Here is a 23,206-nt window from a genome sequence, read left to right on the forward strand (position 1 = left end):
ATCTGGACTGATTTATAGACAGGAAGATCTTGTTCCTTTGAAATCTGCTCGATAGCTCAGGTCTGGTTAAACTGATGAATTTCAGCTTGCTTGGCTACAGTGATAGTGATCACCTGCCGTGAATAAATGTGCATTGATGTGCTTGTAGGGTCTCCCATTAGCCTCTACTCAAATAAAAGTTATAAATATACCCAGAGAGTTTAATCCCTTTAATTTATCAAGAGTTTACAAAAAACACACACACACACACACTATTGTTTACAACCTTCTTTATTAAAATTTCAATAAAAATATGCACTTTGTTACACTTTATTATACTGGTCTTACGTGCCATGACATATACATAGAATAATGTGTTGGTTTCTAACTGAAAATGGCCTACAGTAAGGGTTAATTTAAAGGGACAGTCTACTTGAAATTATTTATTGTTTAGAGATAATCACTTTATAACAAATTCCCAGTTTTGCATAAGCAACACGGTTATATTAACATACTTTGTACCTACGTGATTACCAGATAGCCCCGTATCTCAATCCTTTTAGCCAATTAGCGCTGGTTCGTGCATAACTTCACGAGAGTGAGCACAATGTTATTTATAGGGCACACATGAACTGGCACTGTCTGGCTGCGAAAAGCTAATAACATGCACTAAAATAGGCGGAGGCTTGCAAGGGCTTAAAAACAGGGAGAGGTTTAGAGGTTATAAAGTATATTAATATAACAATGTTGGTTGTGAAAAACTGGGGAATGGATATAGTAAAGATGTGTTATCTATCTTTTTAAACAAGAAAAAAGACTGTCCCTTTAAATATATGGAATATCTAGAAAATTCAAAATAGCCCATCAGTTAAGGTTTATAAGTAGCCTATTAGAAAAAAAAAATACATATATTTATGTATCTATTTGTTTATTATGCAATTCTACTGCATCTAATGGTTCTTTAACCACATTGTTTGGGAAAATTCTATTGCTAGCCATTCTGCAGACAGTAAAGTACAGCTGATCTTAAAGGGACAGTCAAGTCCAAAAAAACTTTCATGTTTCAAATAGGGAATGTAATTTTAAACAACTTTCCAATTTACTTTTATCACCAATTTTGCTTTGTTCTCTTGGTATTCTTAGTTGAAAGCTAAACCTGGGAGGTTCATATGCTAATTTCTTAGACCTTGAAGGCCGCCTCTAATCTGAATGCATTTTGATTGTTTTTCACCACTAGAGGGCATTAGTTCAAATGTTGCATATAGATAACATTGAGCTCATGCACGTGAATTTACCATGGAGAAAGCTCTGATTGGCTAAAATGCAAGTCTGTCAAAATAACTGAAATAAGGGGGCAGATTTACAGAGGTAAAACGTGTATAATTATAACTGTGTTGGTTATGCAAATCTGGGGAATTGGTAATTAAGGGATTATCTAACTCTTAAAACAACAAAAATTCTGGTGTTGACTGTCCCTTTAAGGAGACCACTATATCCAATCATATAAAACAGCAGAGGGAAGGTAAAATGTGAAGTGATATTATTGGGTCATTACTGTGTTACCTATATGAATACCAAGCGTGAACTTCCACATTTGTATTGTAACTACCTTTAACCCTACAGGCACGTGTGGGCAGTAACGTCACCAGGTGCAGTCAGTATGTCTCAGATTCTATTCATTTTTACTAACAAAGCTTCTTGCGTGTATTGTGTGTGACAATTCCCAGTACAGATAACAATGAAGTAATAGCATTAGTATGGCAGTGTTAAAGATCAAGAAGATTACACAGTAACTAAATATTCTGTCTTAACCTTTTGCCTCATATTTCTGGCACACTTTGTGCTTCTGCAGCTCCCTGTAAATGGTGACACAATAGCACGGAAATCCTAGTGTGAATCTGCAGTTAATATTTAGTTCAATATATTATAGCTAGTAAGCGGACAATGCGTGCTTGGCACTGCACAGAATGATTAGATTTAAAGGGTCATTATAGTCAACAGTTACAGGCTCTAATCTGTTAAGACTAGCGACCCTAGACTACTGTATGTTTAACCCCCACAAAAGGGGTAAAACGCACAGTAGAATAGCTGCTCAGGAATTGCACAGCACTGCTGGTCCCAAGCAGAAACATCACTGATCCAATCAGGAGAGCTAGTCACACGAATCTGATGTGAGCTCGCATTGCTGATTGGTTCAGCAGTGTTTCCTGCTGCTCTGCAAGTCCTGAGCGGCATTTCTACTGTGCAATTAACCTCTTTGCGGGGGTTAGCCACACAGTAGTCTAGGGTCACTAGTGTTAAAAATGACATGCTTTAATGGATTTTTTTAATCTGCACACAAGGTTTAAAGAGGATTTAAACCGCTCATTGTTTGTGGACCACAGAAATAACCCTTTTAAAAGGGACAGTCTAGCCAATATGACATGCCCTATCTGAATCATGAAAGTTTAAAACAACTGTCCAATTGTCTTTTATCATCACATTTGCTTTGTTCTCGTTATTCTTAGTTGAAAGCTAAACCTAGGTAGGCTCATATGCTAATTTCTAGGCCCTTGAGGGTCGCCTCTTATCTCAATGCATTTGACAGTTTTTCAAAGCTAGAGGGAGTCAGTTCATGTGCGCCATATAGATAACATTGTGCTCACCCCCGTGGAGTTATTTATGAGACAGCGCTGATTGGCTAAAATGCAAGGGGGGCAGTCTGCAGAGGCTTGGATACAAGGTAATCCCAGAGGTTAAAAGTATATTAATATAACGGTGTTTGTTATGCAAAACTGGGGAATGGGTAATAAAGGGATTATGTACGTTTTTAAACAATAACAATTCTGGAGTAGACTGTCCCTTTAAGTGTTTTTCTCATCTTTGTTGTAGCAATTTAGGGACAGGTGTAAATTAGCTCTTATACTGATCAGGCAACCACTCCGTAGAATGTTGCAGGGTCACTACTCTGAAGGTAGCACTGAAGCCTCTTTGGAAGCAGTGGAACAAAGATTAAACTTTCACCAGATAAAGATGACACACCACGTATATACGATTTCCCCCACATATAAGCATTAGCAAATTAACCAGGTTATCTTCCATACTGTGTCCGTCCAGCATTCTGTGTGCACTGAGTTTTTAAAGAAGTTCTTGTTCAGCTAACGATGCCCCATAGGCTGAAAAACAGCACAGTAACACATTGCTGCTTATAGTGCGGCAGCCTCTGGCACCCATAGGACAGAGACTTCTAATCCCTAACAGGTACGTTTAACAGGTTACTCCTTGTCAGCACAATTCTATTTGCTTCTTTTAGGCTTATTATGTGCGAGTTAGCAAGAGAGAAATATTTTAGATAAAATCTATGCTATGGGATAGCTGCAATCTCTTCTGTTACAGGGTGCTGTCTAGAAACAGAAGACTATTACAAAAAAACCAATTGACCCTGTACAGACCGTCACCTTCAGAAGAAGATACCGCGTGTAACGTTACTTACGGCACAGCTATTTGAAGCCACACTTTAGGGCCTACATTTTACTGGCTGTATTTCCAGTTCTACTTGTGTGTCCAGTTATAAATAGCAGGTTTCCTTTTCCTTCAAGCAAATACCATTAGAAAACGAAAGCAACCCAAGGTGCGATTACGTGAGTCATCCAAGCTCATCACCCATAACATTATACTAAACCTACTCAATCCCACGGGGTAGCAATCCTCATTACAAACAATAAAAGGATTTGCAACAAAGTTTACACCTGTCTGCTCTAATTCCTGAGAGCTATATAAAGGGATATGAAAACCCCTTCTTTTTTTTTATGATTCAGATAGAACAGGCGATTTTAATTTACTCATAATTTTTCTTAATTCTCTTGGTATCTGAATTTGAAAAAGCAGGAATGTAAGGTTAGGTGCCAGCCCATTTTTGGTTCAGACCCTGGATAGCACTTGCTGATTGGTGGCTTCATTTAAGCCTAGAGACCCCAAAAATTACCCCTAAATTAGTTAGCCAGGTGATTGATGTAGTAATAGTGATCAACAGGAGTAAATACAAGTGAATTTATTATAATAGGAGCCCCTTTATTCAGTTATATACAGATACCCAAAGGCCCTTATCTGTGAATCAGTGACAGTGCATACTCCGACATGTTTATTTGTAAAATACTGACTAATACAACAAATAATAAACATGAATATCAGTTCTTTAAATCACAATAATGATGAGATTTGTAACACAACACCCACTATCTACTATAAGATCTGTAGGACTTGTGTTGCAAATACAAAGCTCCTAGGCACGCAGTACATATAGCTCTAGCCTGCAAAAGAGAAAACAGACAACTTGCTAATATTTCTGTTACAGAGGTCAGGGAAGGAAAAAGAACGAAATAAGCAGTGTGGAAAACAAAAAACCTTTCGAAGAAACACAGAAATATTTTAAAAGCGTCAGTTAAGTTCTTGTTAAAGGGACATGAAACCCAAATTTTTCTTTCACGATTCAGATACAATTTTAAACAACTTTCCAAAGTACTTCTATTATCTAATTTGCTTAGTCCTGTTGATATCCTTTGTTGAAAGGCATACCCAGGTAGGTTCAGGACCTGGCTGCATATATATGCCTCTTTTCTTTTACCGATATGTTCTGCTAGTTCCCAGTAGTGCATTGCGGCTCCTTCAATTAAGGATGTCAAGAGAATGAAGCAAAACTGATAGTAGAAGTAAATTGGGAAGTTGTTTAAAAAAAAATGTATGACCTATCTGAATCCTAAAAAAATGTATGACCTATCTGAATCCTAAAAAAAATGTATGACCTATCTGAATCCTAAAAAAAATGTATGACCTATCTGAATCCTAAAAAAAATGTATGACCTATCTGAATCCTAAAAAAATGTATGACCTATCTGAATCCTAAAAAAATGTATGACCTATCTGAATCCTAAAAAAAATGTATGACCTATCTGAATCCTAAAAAAAATGTATGACCTATCTGAATCCTAAAAAAAAATGTATGACCTATCTGAATCCTAAAAAAAATGTATGACCTATCTGAATCCTAAAAAAAATGTATGACCTATCTGAATCCTAAAAAAATGTATGACCTATCTGAATCCTAAAAAACACTGTATGACCTATCTGAATCCTAAAAAACACTGTATGACCTATCTGAATCCTAAAAAAATGTATGACCTATCTGAATCCTAAAAAACACTGTATGACCTATCTGAATCCTAAAAAAAATGTATGACCTATCTGAATCCTAAAAAAAATGTATGACCTATCTGAATCCTAAAAAAAATGTATGACCTATCTGAATCCTAAAAAAAATGTATGACCTATCTGAATCCTAAAAAAAATGTATGACCTATCTGAATCCTAAAAAAAATGTATGACCTATCTGAATCCTAAAAAAAATGTATGACCTATCTGAATCCTAAAAAAAATGTATGACCTATCTGAATCCTAAAAAAAATGTATGACCTATCTGAATCCTAAAAAAAATGTATGACCTATCTGAATCCTAAAAAAAATGTATGACCTATCTGAATCCTAAAAAAAAAATGCAGCTACATAAAATAATCTCCCAGGAGTGGGGGTGTTCTGAGGGGATTTGCAGTCAGACAGCTGAGCAGTGTCACCGGAAGTGACACGGCCCTGCATTCTTATGGGGTTGAGGAAAATTTTAGAACAGGGGCAACCAATGCATCTTGTTATGAGCCAGGCCAAGGTGTAAAACAACCGGATTATGCAGGTTTCAGTGCAAAACTGAATTTTACAATGAACTGAATACTTCAGGGTTTTGTGTGGTTTGTTTAAAAATAATAAACAATGTTCAGCCCACATCAACAAAGGAAAATGTGTTTTGCCTTTCTCCTGTATATTTGTTGTTTATGTGTAAAGCTAGTTAGCAGATAGTGGCTCTATAACCCATTCAGCTGCGCTGCTGGTGCAGGTTTTTTGGGGGGGGGTTTGTCTTTCGTGGCGACTTTACAACATACTGAGCTTGTGATGAAGATTTATATACAGTATAGTGCACACATTTTTCCCGCACATATTGACAATGTGAAACTGCTTTTACTTACTAGGAACATAAAAACCCAAACATTTAGATAGTTGGGAGGGTTGGGAGAATAAAAAATTCTAATATCAAATTTACTTCATTTTCTTGGTATCTTTTGTGGAAAAACAGGTAGGAAGGTATAGGCGCATGCACGCGATAGGAGCAATATATGGCAGTTTTCTAACTATGTTATACATTAGCAAGAACAGTGGGTGGCAATAGTGTTTCCTGTCACATACTGCGTCAGAAATGAGTATTTCATCAACAAAGAATACAGAACAAAGTAAATGCGACAATAGCAGTAAATTGGTAACTTTAAGATTGTATGTTCTGTTTGAATCATAAAAGAAAAAAATGTTTGTAAACCCCAGCTCAATATACTAGCGTAATTTCAGCTTTCACTCAAGCACAACTTGTAATATCGGCCACTCTAACTTGTCTCTGATAATTTGTGATTTGCCATGGACTTGTAATATCAAGTTGTACACTAATGTTAGTGCGGTCCAGCTATACTGCTTATCCAGGGCCGGATTTCCCATTAGGCACAGTAGGCATGAGCCTACAGACGCACTGCAGTGAGGGGCGTCTGCCTGTATGAGTTTACTATGCATCTGCAAGATTTTTTAGTTTTTTTTTTTATTAAAAACACACAGGCTCAGCGCCGTTATCAACAATTCCAGGCGCCTGCCAATGAGGCGCCACGTCACTGACCATGATAGCGGTGCTGACGGCGCAGGGAGGAGACAAAAGAATTGAAGAAGAAAAGAGGAGGAAGGCTGTCGCCTGGTGAGAAAACAGACGCAGCATTCTCCATTAACTGTGAGTAAATTAACCCCTTCACCCAATAAGACGTATAAATACACGTCTTGCGGTACTTTGGCTATTGTACCGCAAGACGTATATATAAAAGTAGCTGGAGTTCCTGAAGCTCCAGGCATCTGCCACATATGGAACTGGAGTGTGATCGTTACAGCTACACTACAGAAAAAGGGGATTGGGGTAAACGACAGAATAAAATAAAAAAATTAAAATTTTATTTATAAAAAAGAAGGGTTATAGGTTAGGGTTAGAGAGCTGTTTGGGAGGGATCAAGAAGATTGGAGGGTTGGGGGGGATCCTACACTGCAGAAAATATTAAAAATATATAAATTAAAAAATTGAATTTTCACATTGGCAGACTGTCTGCCAGTACTTAAGATGGGGGAGACCAGTGAGGGAGGGAAGAGAGCCGTTTGTGAGGGATTAGGGGGTGGGAAGTGAGAGGGTAATCTCTAAAGCTAAAATTAACCTTACAAGCTACCTAATTAACCCCTTCACTGCAGGGAATAATAGCAGTGTGGTGCATGGCTGCAATAAGTGGCCTTCTAATTATCAAATGGCAAAGCCATGTATGTCTATTTCTGAACAAAGGGGATCCCAGAGAAGCTTTTACAACCATTTGTGCCATGATTGCACAAGCAGTATGTGCATAATTTCAGTGAGAAACCAAAAGTTTGTGAAAAATTAACAATTTTTATTATTTGATCGCATATATTTTTTTATTTTTTTTTTGGGGGGGGGGGGGATACTCACCAGTACTGAGTACCACCACCTCTGCCAACTCATAATAGGTAATATTTGTAATCATTAAGAAAATACTCTAGTTTTCACAAGATGAGCTGCAAGATACATCATACATTGTAAATAATGATGCTCCTTTGTTTTTCTCAGTTACTGAGCAGACTACATCAATAAATAATTGATGAGAACCTGTATCTTTAATTTTACCATATTTATTATTATTTTTTTGACCGGTAAATAAAAATAAAACAAGGCTCTATTTCTGTTTATATGGAGTTATAGCAAAAATGCTAAAAATTATCCGGTATTTTGGGCAAGTTTTTCTCTTAAAGGCCCGGTAGTGAAGGGGTTAAATGGATATCAGTAGCTTTTCCTTTGACTAATAGTACATATCGTTCTCATCTACTAAGATATCATATCATAAAACCTACTACAGAGTAGATAGTTAACAGATTCTAATGAATTTATATTTTTAAAAGCTTTTGGTTGTAAATACTTTGGATTCTTGAGTTAACAGTTTACATATTTGGATTACAATAATGCTTGCTTATTAACTATTTATGGCCTGAAAGAGGCAGAATATCATCCAAGTAACCAGTGCAAGAGTATCTGTTTAGCACAAAATGTTTGATTCCTTAAACGGCCATAGAGGTCTGAGACACTTGCAAGCAAGGCAGTTTAAGCTTTCATTTCACTTGCCAGAGTTTAAAAACATTTAAACTAACATATATTAGGTGTGTAATAGCGCTAAGTTTACTTTTATGCTAGCAAAGTATTCAATTATTTAATAAAAACTGTACAGTACTGATAGATTATATATAATTTGGATCCTTCGTTAGGATTTGTTTAACGATTGTGCATTTGGATCCTTTGTTAGGCTCCAAATGTGAAAGCAGTATTCAGCGCTTTTCGGAGCCGATCGATTCTGAACAGATCTTAAAGTGGTAATCTTGCACCAGAATCAATCCGGCTCTGAAAAGAGCCAAATAGCACTTACTTCCACATTTGAAGCCTAAACAAAGGATCTAAATGCAGAAGTCTTATTTATATATATATATATATATACTAGTCCTAAAGCCCGTTCACACGGGCCGTGTTGTGTTATATATAATTTTAATTCTCTCTCTCTCGATCAGCTGTACTGCCCGGTTCTCCCCTGCGCGCGCGATCAGCTGTGCTGCCCGGTCCTCGCGCTGCTGTCGGGTGGGTGCGCGTGCGATCAGCTGCAAGAGTTTGTCTGAACTGCGCATGACGGCTTCAGACAAACTCTTGTCTTTTATAATATAGGATATATATATATATATATATATATATATATATATATATATATATATATATATATATATATATATATATATATATATAGTAAAAGTGACAAATTTCACTTAACTTGATTTGCTTACTTCTAAAATAACGTGAATGTGAGAATTAAAGCTATTGCACATTTCATAGCACAAGAAATCTATGTAGGAGACGTTTTCACCATTAATGTCCAGTCACATTTTTTCTAGCAGACACAACTGTAAGCATTTAGTCCCACTTCAGAGCAAATACTAAAAAGTCTCTGCATCATAAGCACTGTTATACTAAATAAGGTTATGTTAAATATAACAAGTTATTTAATTTGTGCCTAATGCACCTTTAAGCCCAGACTAACAGAGTATATAATGATATGCCACAATGTAGGAAAGTCCACAAAAAAATAAAATCATATTCTTGGTGGCCAAACATCACATAACAATGTGCTGCCACCGTCTTCAGCAGCCAAGTTAAATAGGGACATTCAATCTCAATTGTTCTAAAGTATTTTTAATTTGTGTATAAAGAGATAAATGAGGATTACATTGTGAATATGTAGAAAGATTAGAGGACTGATCTCCTCATAGGCTCAGCCCTTTGATTGGGTTGTTGGCAGCTATTTTGTATTCAAAAATAAAGCTACAATTTTGCAACTTCCCATACACTGTAAGCAGCTGGTATAAGTCGCTGGAAACACATTAAGGGGAATGTGTACATTTAAAATACATTGCTCCATTGAGGTGTAGCCTCTGAGCAGGATTTTACCTATATGTTTACATTTATTTATCTAGGGTGAGTAATGAAAATATTACTAGCTCTAAGTGTGTAGTTCCTGCATTACAAAGTCTAACTGCTTTGATGAGCAGGATGAGCTATGTTGTCATGCACATATGTGCAATAAAAAAAAATTATCTGGTATATCTAAAAAACACTAAAACTTTAAATTGTAGGGGACAAGCCACTCTCTTTTTTTTATAAAAAAAAAAACATTTTGCCTGCATAGTCAGGTGATCACTGGGATAAAAAAAAAAAAATGCTTTTATTTCTGTACTGCACAAATTGGTCTCTCTAATCTATATTATAAACTCAAAAAACCCGTATGGGTCCTTATTTCACATGTGGCTACCCTTGATGACAATTTAGTAAGGTGATCACAGTAACAGCAAAATCTAAGCAAAAAAAATAAAAAAAATTGTTTTATAGTTTTTGCTGTAGCTATCTCACATGCCATGAAATATAAATATAATAATGGTATATTGTGAATGTGCTGGGCCTGCCGAAAAAAACGATATCATTTGTGTGGGTCACTCATTGAAATTTGACTTACAATAAGGTTTAAATGTAGGTTGCAAAAAAAGCTCAAAACTGTCAGCAGCGAAAGGGTTAAAAAGAAAGTGAACACTTTAATATTGTAATATACATTTTTCATTATGTGTAGTGAAACAACTTTGCAATATACTTTAATAGTTTATGTTGCCCCCATTTCCTGCAATTAAAGTCTAAAATTGGTATCTCCAGTTAAGAATTGAAAGTGTACCCTACAGATTTCACAAGGCTAACCCTAACACATATCAGCCTCTAACTGATTTCAGCATAGGGGATAAGATAATGCAAAACAATGTGATTTTCTAACAATTTGGCTACTAAAAAATAAATTGCTACAAAGTATCAATGCATTCCAAACAATTTCACAGGTCCCCTAATAGTATGTTAATTTAAAAAAAAGTATGTTAATTTAAAAAAAAAAAAAAAAACGGCCCCCAAAAAAAAAGTAATCTAGTAATTGCAACATTCTAATTTTGTAGCACATGTCTGGGCAGGAATTTTTGTAAGATCATTAGACTTCAGATAAGGGGAAACAGATATCTGCTATCTTTAATACTGAAAGTGCTTCATGGATAAACTAGTATCCAAATGAAATGGATAATAAATACTTGCTACACATATATCCTTACATGAAAGAGATTGGATTGTTTGTGCACTAAGTGGGAATTCAGCTTGTATAACATTTCTGGCTGTTTGTTCATTACGGTTAAAATTTCCAGCTGTGTGTCAAGTCGAACAGCTCCGAGGCAGGAAGGCCAAGAGGAAATACCATTGTCCTTTCCCGGAGTTTGCAGAAACCAACTGTTCTTCCAAAAAATAAGGAGGAGGAAGGGGGGGTACGCAGAAAAGCTTTTCATACCTCATATCTTCCAGCAAATCGCATTCGGCTTGGTGCTTGGCTTGCAGTTTTGTCATCTGTTCGGCTTGAATGTTTCTCAGCTCTTGTGTAACTTTCACCTAAAAATGACAGAACAGAGATTAAGAAATGACATGCAGAGGGATTATCAACACACGTAGCAGCTGGAGACTTTTGCACTACAACAAACGCAGGCGCAGGGCAAAAAAAAAAAAAAAAGGAAAGTAAAAACAAAAAATAAAATGAAAAATAAACACCCTTTATACAACCCTAAAGAGATCGTTATTGCATATTATCATACAACAAACTCCCAACACAGAGTGGTTATTTATTTTATTCAATAAAATGCTTAGCAGATATTTAAAAGGACATTAAACACCTCTTATTTTATTGTGTAAACTTGTTCCACGCTACCCTAGAAATGCCAAAAAGCAAACCTGCAAATGCTGCAAATCAGATAGCTGGTTTATGCAGTTTGCATTGTTTTGGTAACCTAGGCTACAGATTCTTGCTTTTTTTTTTTAATTAATAAAAATTCCCTGCAAGTCACAACGTTCTCTGCTTATGTTGTTGGTTTGGCTTTTGTTTTCTAAAAATAACAACTATTACCTCAGATTACCGTACTGTACAATGTTTGTGATGGTACTATGTATAGCAGAGCTTTCTAAACTTTTTATGTTGGCGACACTTTTTTAGACCTACATCATTTCGTGACACAGTAATTCAGTTGTACTAGCAAACAGGAGGTTAAACTAACTTGTTTAAAGAGATACGGACACACACAAATTATATACCACGATGTATTTACAAGTAACAGTATGTGCAAGAATTAAAAAACAGTTTAATAACACCAATAGCTACTTAATATTTTAATGGGATGTATGAAATTGATGGGATGAACACAGTTTCTTAATATTTGGTGGAATATTAGATAAAAACACTCACATTTCATCAAGCAGCATTTTTAAGCTTCCACTTCCTATCCATATATCAAGAGCAGGAGCAGCAATGCACTACTGGGAGCTAGCTGCAAAACCCCCCCAAAAAACACTGACTTCAGCTGAGCGTTTAAGCTGCCGTCCTCAGAGCTTTGCGAGTCCGACTGACTACTGCTGCTGGCGCTGCATTCACACTGCGGTCCCACTCACTGACTACACATGCACTCACGAGCCGATTGAGGAGTCTAAACGTGCAGTCAGGAGCCAATGTGCCGCCAAGGTCATCAATTTTTTCCCGCTGAGCTGTGCCAATAGGTTAATATGATGTGTGACCCACTAGGTATCAACCACGTAATATGCGTAAGCAGGCCGGTGGAAAGTCGGAAACCAAAAAACATTTAAATTTAAAAAAAATTTGTGCTGAAGCAGGGACACACCTACACACGGGCCGCCGACACACTAATGTGTCACGACACACAGTTTGGAAAGCACTGATGTACAGTATACAAAAGTATTAAAGCTAGGGTTGCCACCTACGGCCATGTTTTCCTGGACGGTTATGGAGTTTTACATGCTGCAGGGAGGAACATGAATAGTGCTGCCCAGGGTCACTATTCGTGTGCTGTCCAGTGGCGCAATGCATGTTCCCCTCTGCCCACCCTGCAACATGTGGAACTCATAAGTGTCCAGGAAAACATGGGTGAGGTGCGAACTCTATTCTAGAAGCTTATATAGAACTATCTTTAGGTTGCATCATGTATAAGCTGTATAATGACATGTAAATATTGTGTCAATGACATAGGATTGAAGTTTACACTTGGTCCCATTCCCTCTCCAAACTGTTCCATTTTACAGAAGCAAATATACAAATATTATGAAATCCAAACCGTTTCAGTTTGGATAAAGTTTTTTTTTTTTTTTAACTGTACCTTTCTGGTAACAGCATTTTCCCTATGTCCCTTTAACCCCTTAATGACCACAGCACTTTTCCATTTTCTGTCCGTTTGGGACCAAGGCTATTTTTACATTTCTGCAGTGTTTGTGTTTAGCTGTAATTTTCCTCTTACTCATTTACTGTACCCACACATATTATATACTGTTTTTCTGACTTTCTAAACATACCATTATTTTCATCATATCTTATAATTTATTATAAAAAAAATTATAAAATATGAGAAAAAAAATAGAAAAAAAACACTTTTTCTAACTTTGACCCCCAAAATCTGTTACACGTCTACAATCACCAAAAAACACCCATGCTAAATATTTTCTAAATTTTGTCCTGAGTTTAGAAATACCCAATGTTTACATGTTCTTTGCAAGTTATAGGGCAATAAATACAAGTAGCACTTTGCTATTTCCAAACCATTTTATTCAAGATTAGCGCTAGTTACATTGGAACCCTGATATCTGTCAGGAATATCTGAATATCCATTGACATGTATATATTTTTTTTAGAAGACATCCCAAAGTATTGATCTAGGCCAATTTTGGTATATTTCATGCCACCATTTCACCGCCAAATGCGATCAAATACAAAAAATCGTTCACTTTTTCACAAACTTTCGGTTTCTCACTGAAATTATTTACAAACAGCTTGTGCAATTATGGCATAAATGGTTGTAAATTTTTCTCTGGGATCCCCTTTGTTCAGAAATAGCAGACATATATGGCTTTGGCATTGCTTTTTGGTAATTAGAAGGCCGCTAAATGCTGCTGCGCATCACACGTGTATTATGGCTAGCAGTGAAGGGGTTAATTAGGTAGTTTGTAGGGAGCTTGCAGGGTTAATTTTAGCTTTAGTGTAGAGATCAGACTCCCACCTGACACATCAGACCCCCTGATCCCTCCCAAACAGCTCCCTTCCCTCCCCCACAATTGTCCCCGCCATCTTAAGTACTGGCAGAAAGTCTGCCAGTACTAAAATAAAAGTTTTTTTATTTTAATTTTTTATTTTTTTTTTAAAGCATATTTACATATGCTGGGGGTGTAGCATCCCCCCTTAGCCCCCAACCTCCCTGATCCCCCCAAACAGCTCTCTAATCCTCCCCATCTGCCTTATTGGGGGCCATCTTGGGTACTGGCAGCTGTCTGCCAGTACCCATTTTGCAAAATAAAAAGGGTTTTTTTTGTTTTTATTTTTAGTTTCTGTAGTGTAGCTTCCCCCCCCCACAGACCAACCCCCACCACCTGCCTGATCTTTTTATTTCCAACTTTATTTCCCCTTTTTTGTAAATTTTACTGCTACTTTTTCTGTAGTGCAGCGGTTCCCACCCGCTCCCTCCCCGTGCACGCGCCCGCCCCCACCCTCCCGTGCACGCGAGCGCGCCCCTGGGCATCCCCGCCCCCCTCAGCATCATCCAGGGCCATCGATGGCCGCCACCCGCCTCCCACACCGGCTCCTATCCACCCACAAACCTAGCCGTTAATGTCCGGTGCAGAGAGGGCCACAGAGTGGCTCTCTCTGCATCGGATGGCTACAAATGGTTATTGCAGGATGCCTCGATATCGAGGCATCACTGCAATAACCGGAAAGCAGCTGGAAGCGAGCAGGATCGCTTCCAGCTGCTTTCCACACCGAGGACGTGCAGGGTACGTCCTCAGGCGTTAACTGCCTTTTTTTGAGGACGTACCCCGCACGTCCTCGGTCGTTAAGGGGTTAAATGAATATGCTGACCTAAGGTTTTCAATAGGTCTTGTGTATTTTGCACGGTGGGTGTATATGAGATTGTTTACATCTGCACGTGTACATCCTGCTGGTGGAGGGACTGGAGCAGAGAAGGTAGAAGCAAAGCTCTATGCAAACGAGCTGGTGAACTAATTACTTTCAGGTAACACCCTGTGCCCCCAGGATAAAAAGTTTTTTTTTTAGCAACTGGAAACTATGTGCAAAAAGGAAAAGAACGTGTTATTGAAAGCTGGAAAGGTCATCCTGTTTCAAGTGCCTGTGACGTTATGTATGAGGTCATCAGACTGCCTCACCGCAGACGAGGTATCAAAAGCTATCAACGCAAGTGGCTTCTGTTCATTAGAGAGTCCCTACACAGAGGACTGAAAAACTACACTACAAATCCTCTCACTGAACATCATTGAAAAACAGAATTTATGCTTACCTGATAAATTACTTTCTCCAACGGTGTGTCCGGTCCACGGCGTCATCCTTACTTGTGGGATATTCTCTTCCCCAACAGGAAATGGCAAAGAGCCCAGCAAAGCTGGTCACATGATCCCCCCTAGGCTCCGCCTTCCCCAGTCATTCGACCGACGTAAAGGAGGAATATGCATAGGAGAAATCATATGATACCGTGGTGACTGTAGTTAGAGAAAATAAATCATCAGACCTGATTAAAAACCAGGGCGGGCCGTGGACCGGACACACCGTTGGAGAAAGTAATTTATCAGGTAAGCATAAATTCTGTTTTCTCCAACATAGGTGTGTCCGGTCCACGGCGTCATCCTTACTTGTGGGAACCAATACCAAAGCTTTAGGACACGGATGATGGGAGGGAACAAATCAGGTCGCCTAGATGGAAGGCACCACGGCTTGCAAAACCTTTCTCCCAAAAATAGCCTCAGATGAAGCAAAAGTATCAAATTTGTAGAATTTGGTAAAAGTGTGCAGTGAAGACCAAGTCGCTGCCTTACATATCTGATCAACAGAAGCCTCGTTCTTGAAGGCCCATGTGGAAGCCACAGCCCTAGTGGAGTGAGCTGTGATTCTGTCAGGAGGCTGCCGTCCGGCAGTCTCATAAGCCAATCGGATAATGCTTTTAAGCCAGAAAGAGAGAGAGGTAGAAGTTGCTTTTTGACCTCTCCTTTTACCAGAATAAACAACAAACAAAGAAGATGTTTGTCTGAAATCCTTAGTAGCTGCTAAGTAAAATTTGAGAGCACGAACTACATCCAAGTTGTGCAACAAACGTTCCTTCTTTGAAACTGGATTAGGACACAAAGAAGGCACGACTATCTCCTGGTTAATATTTTTATTAGAAACAACTTTCGGAAGAAAACCAGGTTTAGTACGCAAAACCACCTTATCTGCATGGAACACCAGATATGGAGGAGAACACTGCAGAGCAGATAACTCTGAAACTCTTCTTGCAGAAGAAATTGCAACCAAAAACAAAACTTTCCAAGATAATAACTTTATATCAACGGAATGTAGGGGTTCAAACGGAACCCCCTGAAGAACTGAAAGAACTAAATTGAGACTCCAGGGAGGAGTCAAAGTTTTGTAAACAGGCTTGATTCTAACCAGAGCCTGAACAAAAGCTTGAACGTCTGGCACAGCCGCCAGCTTTTTGTGAAGTAAAACAGATAAAGCAGAAATCTGTCCCTTCAAAGAACTTGCAGATAATCCTTTCTCCAAACCTTCTTGAAGAAAGGATAGAATCCTAGGAATTTTTATCTTGTTCCATGGGAATCCTTTGGATTCACACCAACAGATATATCTTTTCCATATTCTATGGTAGATTTTTCTAGTTACAGGCTTTCTAGCCTGAACAAGAGTATCAATGACAGAATCTGAGAACCCTCGCTTTGATAAAATCAAACGTTCAATCTCCAAGCAGTCAGTTGGAGTGAGGCCAGATTCGGATGTTCGAACGGACCTTGAACAAGAAGGTCCTGTCTCAGAGGTAGCTTCCATGGTGGAGCAGATGACATATTCACCAGGTCTGCATACCAAGTCCTGCGTGGCCACGCAGGAGCTATCAAGATCACCGATGCCCTCTCCTGTTTGATCCTGGCTACCAGCCTGGGAATGAGAGGAAACGGTGGGAACACATAGGCTAGGTTGAAGGTCCAAGGTGCTACTAGTGCATCCACTAGAGCCGCCTTGGGATCCCTGGATCTGGACCCGTAGTAAGGAACCTTGAAGTTCTGGCGAGACGCCATCAGATCCATGTCTGGGATGCCCCATAATTGAGTTATTTGGGCAAAGATTTCCGGATGGAGTTCCCACTCCCCCGGATGAAATGTCTGACGACTCAGAAAATCCGCTTCCCAATTTTCTACTCCTGGGATGTGGATTGCAGACAAGTGGCAGGAGTGAGTCTCCGCCCATTGAATTATTTTGGTCACTTCTACCATCGCCAGGGAACTCCTTGTTCCCCCCTGATGGTTGATATACGCAACAGTCGTCATGTTGTCTGATTGAAACCTTATGAATTTGGCCTTTGCTAGCTGAGGCCAAGCCTTGAGAGCATCGAATATCGCTCTCAGTTCCAGAAAGTTTATCGGTAGAAGAGATTCTTCCCGAGACCAAAGACCCTGAGCTTTCAGGGGTTCCCAGACCGCGCCCCAGCCCACCAGACTGGCGTCGGTCGTGACAATGACCCACTCTGGTCTGCGGAAGCTCCTCCCTTGTGACAGGTTGTCCAGGGTCAGCCACCAACGGAGTGAATCTCTGGTCCTCTGATCTACTTGTATCGTTGGAGACAAGTCTGTATAATCCCCATTCCACTCCACAGTGTCATAAAGCCTTGAAAGTATTGCACACCAAATTTGAAAGTTTTAACTCTTAAAATAACGGAACCGGAGCCGTTTTTACATTTAACCCCTATACAGTCCCTGGTATCTGCTTTGCTGAGACCCAACCAAGCCCAGAGGGGAATACGATACCAAATGACGCCTTCAGCACGCTTTTTCAGTGTATCAGAGCTCCTCACACATGGATCTGCATGCTTTGATTCCCAAAAAACAACTGCGCATTAGTGGCGCGAAACTGAGGCTCTGCCTATGACTAGAGAAGGCCCCCAGTGAAAAAGGTGTCCAATACAGTGCCTGCCGTTTTTATTATCAAAATTCCCAGATAAAAACAACTCCTCAGAGTAACAAACCATTAAACATGCTTATAAAACAAACGTTTTAGCCCAGAAAAATGTCTACCAGTCTTTAAAGCCCTTGTGAAGCCCTTTATAAATTGTTATTAAAATGGCTTACCGGATCCCATAGGGAAAATGACAGCTTCCAGCATTACCAAGTCTTGTTAGAAATGTGTCATACTTCAAGCAGTAAAAGTCTGCACACTGTTCCCCCCAACTGAAGTTACTTCATCTCAACAGTCCTGTGTGGAAACAGCCATCGATTTTAGTAACGGTTGCTAAAATCATCTTCCTCTTACAAACAGAAATCTTCATCTCCTTTCTGTTTCAGAGTAAATAGTACATACCAGCACTATTTTAAAATAACAAACTCTTGATTGAAGCAATAAAACTACATTTAAACACCAAAAAACTCTAAGCCATCTCCGTGGAGATGTTGCCTGTACAACGGCAAAGAGAATGACTGGGGAAGGCGGAGCCTAGAGGGGATCATGTGACCAGCTTTGCTGGGCTCTTTGCCATTTCCTGTTGGGGAAGAGAATATCCCACAAGTAAGGATGACGCCGTGGACCGGACACACCTATGTTGGAGAAAGATATGTTACTTACATGTGCACAATGCAAGCAACAAGTCTCCATAACAGCTGGATTAAGTGCAAAGTAATCATCAAAATAGATTTTACAGTTATAGCTAGGCGATATGAGGGGGGGGGGGGGGAATCACAATTTATAAAAAACAAAACACCCCCATAAGCCCCCCTCTGTAACCTACATAAGCCCCATCAGCTCCCACTGTAAACCCCCAATAAGCACCCCCTTTAACATCATAACCACCATCAGCCCCTAGCCCACATAAGTCCCAGCGCACCCCCCTCCCTGTAACCCGCATCAGCCACAGCGCTCCCCGGTAAGTCGGCCCCCCTCCCTGTAACCCGCATCAGCCACAGCGCACGCCGATAAGTCGGCCCCCTCCCTGTAACCCGCATCAGCCACAGCGCACCCCCCTCCCTGTAACCCACATCAGCCACAGCGCTCTCCGGTAAGTCGGCCCCCCTCTCTGTAACCTACATAAGCCCCATCAGCTCCCACTGTAAACCCCCAATAAGCACCCCCTTTAACATCATAACCACCATCAGCCCCTAGCCCACATAAGTCCCAGCGCACCCCCCTCCCTGTAACCCGCATCAGCCACAGCGCTCCCCGGTAAGTCGGCCCCCCTCCCTGTAACCCGCATCAGCCACAGCGCACGCCGATAAGTCGGCACCCTCCCTGTAATCCGCATCAGCCACAGCGCACCCCCCTCCCTGTAACCCACATCAGCCACAGCGCTCTCCAGTAAGTCGGCCCCCTCTCTGTAACCCGCATCAGCCAAAGCACACTCCGGTAAGTTGGCCCCCCTCCCTGTAACCCGCATCAGCCACAGCGCTCCTCAGTAAGTCGGCCCCACTCTCTGTAACCCACATCAGCCAAAGCACACTCCGGTAAGTCGGCCCCCCTCCCTGTAACCCGCATCAGCCACAGCGCTCCCCGGTAAGTCGGCTCAATGTTGCAAGGCGGGCACGGCAAGTTGGCGGCCCTCCTGTACGTCATAGGTGATGTCAAATGGGGCGGGTCTAAAAATCACATACCAACCAAATGTAAGCAAGCACCTACTGTTGAACAGTGATATCCGATACAAATTTGTCAGCCTTAGTAGCAGTCAAACCTTCATATACAGTCCCTCTCCCACTGCATAGGGAAATGAATGTTCCACTCCTGAACAAAGTCAAATAGCAATTATCTCCTGTCACAGCCCCACAGGGTGGCTGTGGTCACTAGGGGAAGGCAACAGAGTAGCTTTCCCTTAGAAGTGGTTACTTGGAGACTGATTGGTGGCTAAATATAGCCACCCATCAGCAAGCGCTACCCAGGGTTCTGAACCAAAAATGGCCGGCTACTAAGCTTACATTACTGCTCTTTCAAATAAAGATACTAAGAGAATGAAGAAAATTTGATAATAGGAGTAAATTAGAAAGGTGCTTAAAATTGGATGCTCTATTTAAATGAAAGAAAAAAAATTTGGGTTTTATATCCCTTTAAAATTACAAGAAAAATATATAACAAGTATTTGGTTTTGCTTTTTTAAACTATGTGTAACTAACAATTTAAAAACAAAAAAATTATGCTTACCTGATACCATATCCATAAAGAAAGAAATGTGAGTCCACAGGATCATCAATTACTGTTGGGAATATCACTCCTGGCCAGCAGGAGGCGGCAAAGAGCACTCCCCTTCCCACAATCCCCAGTCATTCGACCGAAGGAAAATGGATAAAAGGAATAACACAAGGTGTAGAGGTGCCTGAGGTTTAGACAAAAAATTAAAAAAAAACAGAATTTATGTTTACCTGATAAATTACTTTCTCCAACGGTGTGTCCGGTCCACGGCGTCATCCTTACTTGTGGGATATTCTCTTCCCCAACAGGAAATGGCAAAGAGCTAAGCAAAGCTGGTCACATGATCCCTCCTAGGCTCCGCCTACCCCAGTCATTCGACCGACGTTAAGGAGGAATATTTGCATAGGAGAAACCATATGGTACCGTGGTGACTGTAGTTAAAGAAAATAAATTATCAGACCTGATTAAAAAAACCAGGGCGGGCCGTGGACCGGACACACCGTTGGAGAAAGTAATTTATCAGGTAAACATAAATTCTGTTTTCTCCAACATAGGTGTGTCCGGTCCACGGCGTCATCCTTACTTGTGGGAACCAATACCAAAGCTTTAGGACACGGATGAAGGGAGGGAGCAAATCAGGTCACCTAAATGGAAGGCACCACGGTTTGCAAAACCTTTCTCCCAAAAATAGCCTCAGAAGAAGCAAAAGTATCAAACTTGTAAAATTTGGTAAAAGTGTGCAGTGAAGACCAAGTCGCTGCCCTACATATCTGATCAACAGAAGCCTCGTTCTTGAAGGCCCATGTGGAAGCCACAGCCCTAGTGGAATGAGCTGTGATTCTTTCGGGAGGCTGCCGCCCGGCAGTCTCGTAAGCCAATCTGATGATGCTTTTAATCCAAAAAGAGAGAGAGGTAGAAGTTGCTTTTTGACCTCTCCTTTTACCGGAATAAACAACAAACAAGGAAGATGTTTGTCTAAAATCCTTTGTAGCATCTAAATAGAATTTTAGAGCGCGAACAACATCCAAATTGTGCAACAAACGTTCCTTCTTTGAAACTGGTTTCGGACACAGAGAAGGTACGATAATCTCCTGGTTAATGTTTTTGTTAGAAACAACTTTTGGAAGAAAACCAGGTTTAGTACGTAAAACCACCTTATCTGCATGGAACACCAGATAAGGAGGAGAACACTGCAGAGCAGATAATTCTGAAACTCTTCTAGCAGAAGAAATTGCAACTAAAAACAAAACTTTCCAAGATAATAACTTAATATCAACGGAATGTAAGGGTTCAAACGGAACCCCCTGAAGAACTGAAAGAACTAAATTGAGACTCCAAGGAGGAGTCAAAGGTTTGTAAACAGGCTTAATTCTAACCAGAGCCTGAACAAAGGCTTGAACATCTGGCACAGCGGCCAGCTTTTTGTGAAGTAACACAGACAAGGCAGAAATCTGTCCCTTCAGGGAACTTGCAGATAATCCTTTTTCCAATCCTTCTTGAAGGAAGGATAGAATCCTAGGAATCTTAACCTTGTCCCAAGGGAATCCTTTAGATTCACACCAACAGATATATTTTTTCCAAATTTTGTGGTAAATCTTTCTAGTTACAGGCTTTCTGGCCTGAACAAGAGTATCGATAACAGAATCTGAGAACCCTCGCTTCGATAAGATCAAGCGTTCAATCTCCAAGCAGTCAGCTGGAGTGAAACCAGATTCGGATGTTCGAACGGACCCTGAACAAGAAGGTCTCGTCTCAAAGGTAGCTTCCAAGGTGGAGCCGATGACATATTCACCAGATCTGCATACCAAGTCCTGCGTGGCCACGCAGGAGCTATCAAGATCATCGACGCCCTCTCCTGATTGATCCTGGCTACCAGCCTGGGGATGAGAGGAAACGGCGGGAACACATAAGCTAGTTTGAAGGTCCAAGGTGCTACTAGTGCATCCACTAGAGCCGCCTTGGGATCCCTGGATCTGGACCCGTAGCAAGGAACTTTGCAGTTCTGACGAGAGGCCATCAGATCCATGTCTGGAATGCCCCACAGCTGAGTGACTTGGGCAAAGATTTCCGGATGGAGTTCCCACTCCCCCGGATGCAACGTCTGACGACTCAGAAAATCCGCTTCCCAATTTTCCACTCCTGGGATGTGGATAGCAGACAGGTGGCAGGAGTGAGACTCCGCCCATAGAATGATTTTGGTCACTTCTTCCATCGCCAGGGAACTCCTTGTTCCCCCCTGATGGTTGATGTACGCAACAGTTGTCATGTTGTCTGATTGAAACCGTATGAACTTGGCCCTCTCTAGCTGAGGCCAAGCCTTGAGAGCATTGAATATCGCTCTCAGTTCCAGAATATTTATCGGTAACAGAGATTCTTCCCGAGACCAAAGACCCTGAGCTTTCAGGGATCCCCAGACCGCGCCCCAGCCCATCAGACTGGCGTCGGTCGTGACAATGACCCACTCTGGTCTGCGGAATGTCATCCCTCGTGACAGGTTGTCCAGGGACAGCCACCAACGGAGTGAGTCTCTGGTCCTCTGATTTACTTGTATCTTCGGAGACAAGTCTGTATAGTCCCCATTCCACTGACTGAGCATGCACAGTTGTAATGGTCTTAGATGAATGCGCGCAAAAGGAACTATGTCCATTGCCGCTACCATCAACCCGATCACTTCCATGCACTGAGCTATGGAAGGAAGAGGAACGGAATGAAGTATCCGACAAGAGTCTAGAAGTTTTGTTTTTCTGGCCTCTGTCAGAAAAATCCTCATTTCTAAGGAGTCTATTATTGTTCCCAAGAAGGGAACCCTTGTTGACGGAGATAGAGAACTCTTTTCCACGTTCACTTTCCATCCGTGAGATCTGAGAAAGGCCAGGACAATGTCCGTGTGAGCCTTTGCTTGAGGAAGGGACGACGCTTGAATTAGAATGTCGTCCAAGTAAGGTACTACAGCAATGCCCCTTGGTCTTAGCACAGCTAGAAGGGACCCTAGTACCTTTGTGAAAATCCTTGGAGCAGTGGCTAATCCGAAAGGAAGCGCCACGAACTGGTAATGTTTGTCCAGGAATGCGAACCTCAGGAACCGATGATGTTCCTTGTGGATAGGAATATGTAGATACGCATCCTTTAAATCCACCGTGGTCATGAATTGACCTTCCTGGATGGAAGGAAGAATAGTTCGAATGGTTTCCATCTTGAACGATGGAACCTTGAGAAACTTGTTTAAGATCTTGAGATCT

The 23,206-nt window shown here is 40.6% G+C and overlaps 1 protein-coding gene across 3 annotated transcripts in view; it reads right to left on the bottom strand.

Moving 5' to 3' along the window:
* FCHSD2 (FCH and double SH3 domains 2) overlaps window positions 1-23,206 on the bottom strand; it is an 816,168-nt gene that overhangs the window by 732,725 nt on the left and 60,237 nt on the right. For all 3 annotated transcript variants that reach the window (XM_053708714.1, XM_053708715.1, XM_053708716.1), the window contains exon 2: window positions 11,052-11,149. In XM_053708714.1, coding sequence (XP_053564689.1) covers window positions 11,052-11,149 — 98 coding nt within the window. The remainder of the gene's footprint in view (window positions 1-11,051; window positions 11,150-23,206) is intronic.

Source organism: Bombina bombina, chromosome 3, assembly GCF_027579735.1.
Source record: "Bombina bombina isolate aBomBom1 chromosome 3, aBomBom1.pri, whole genome shotgun sequence".
Taxonomy (NCBI): domain Eukaryota; kingdom Metazoa; phylum Chordata; class Amphibia; order Anura; family Bombinatoridae; genus Bombina; species Bombina bombina.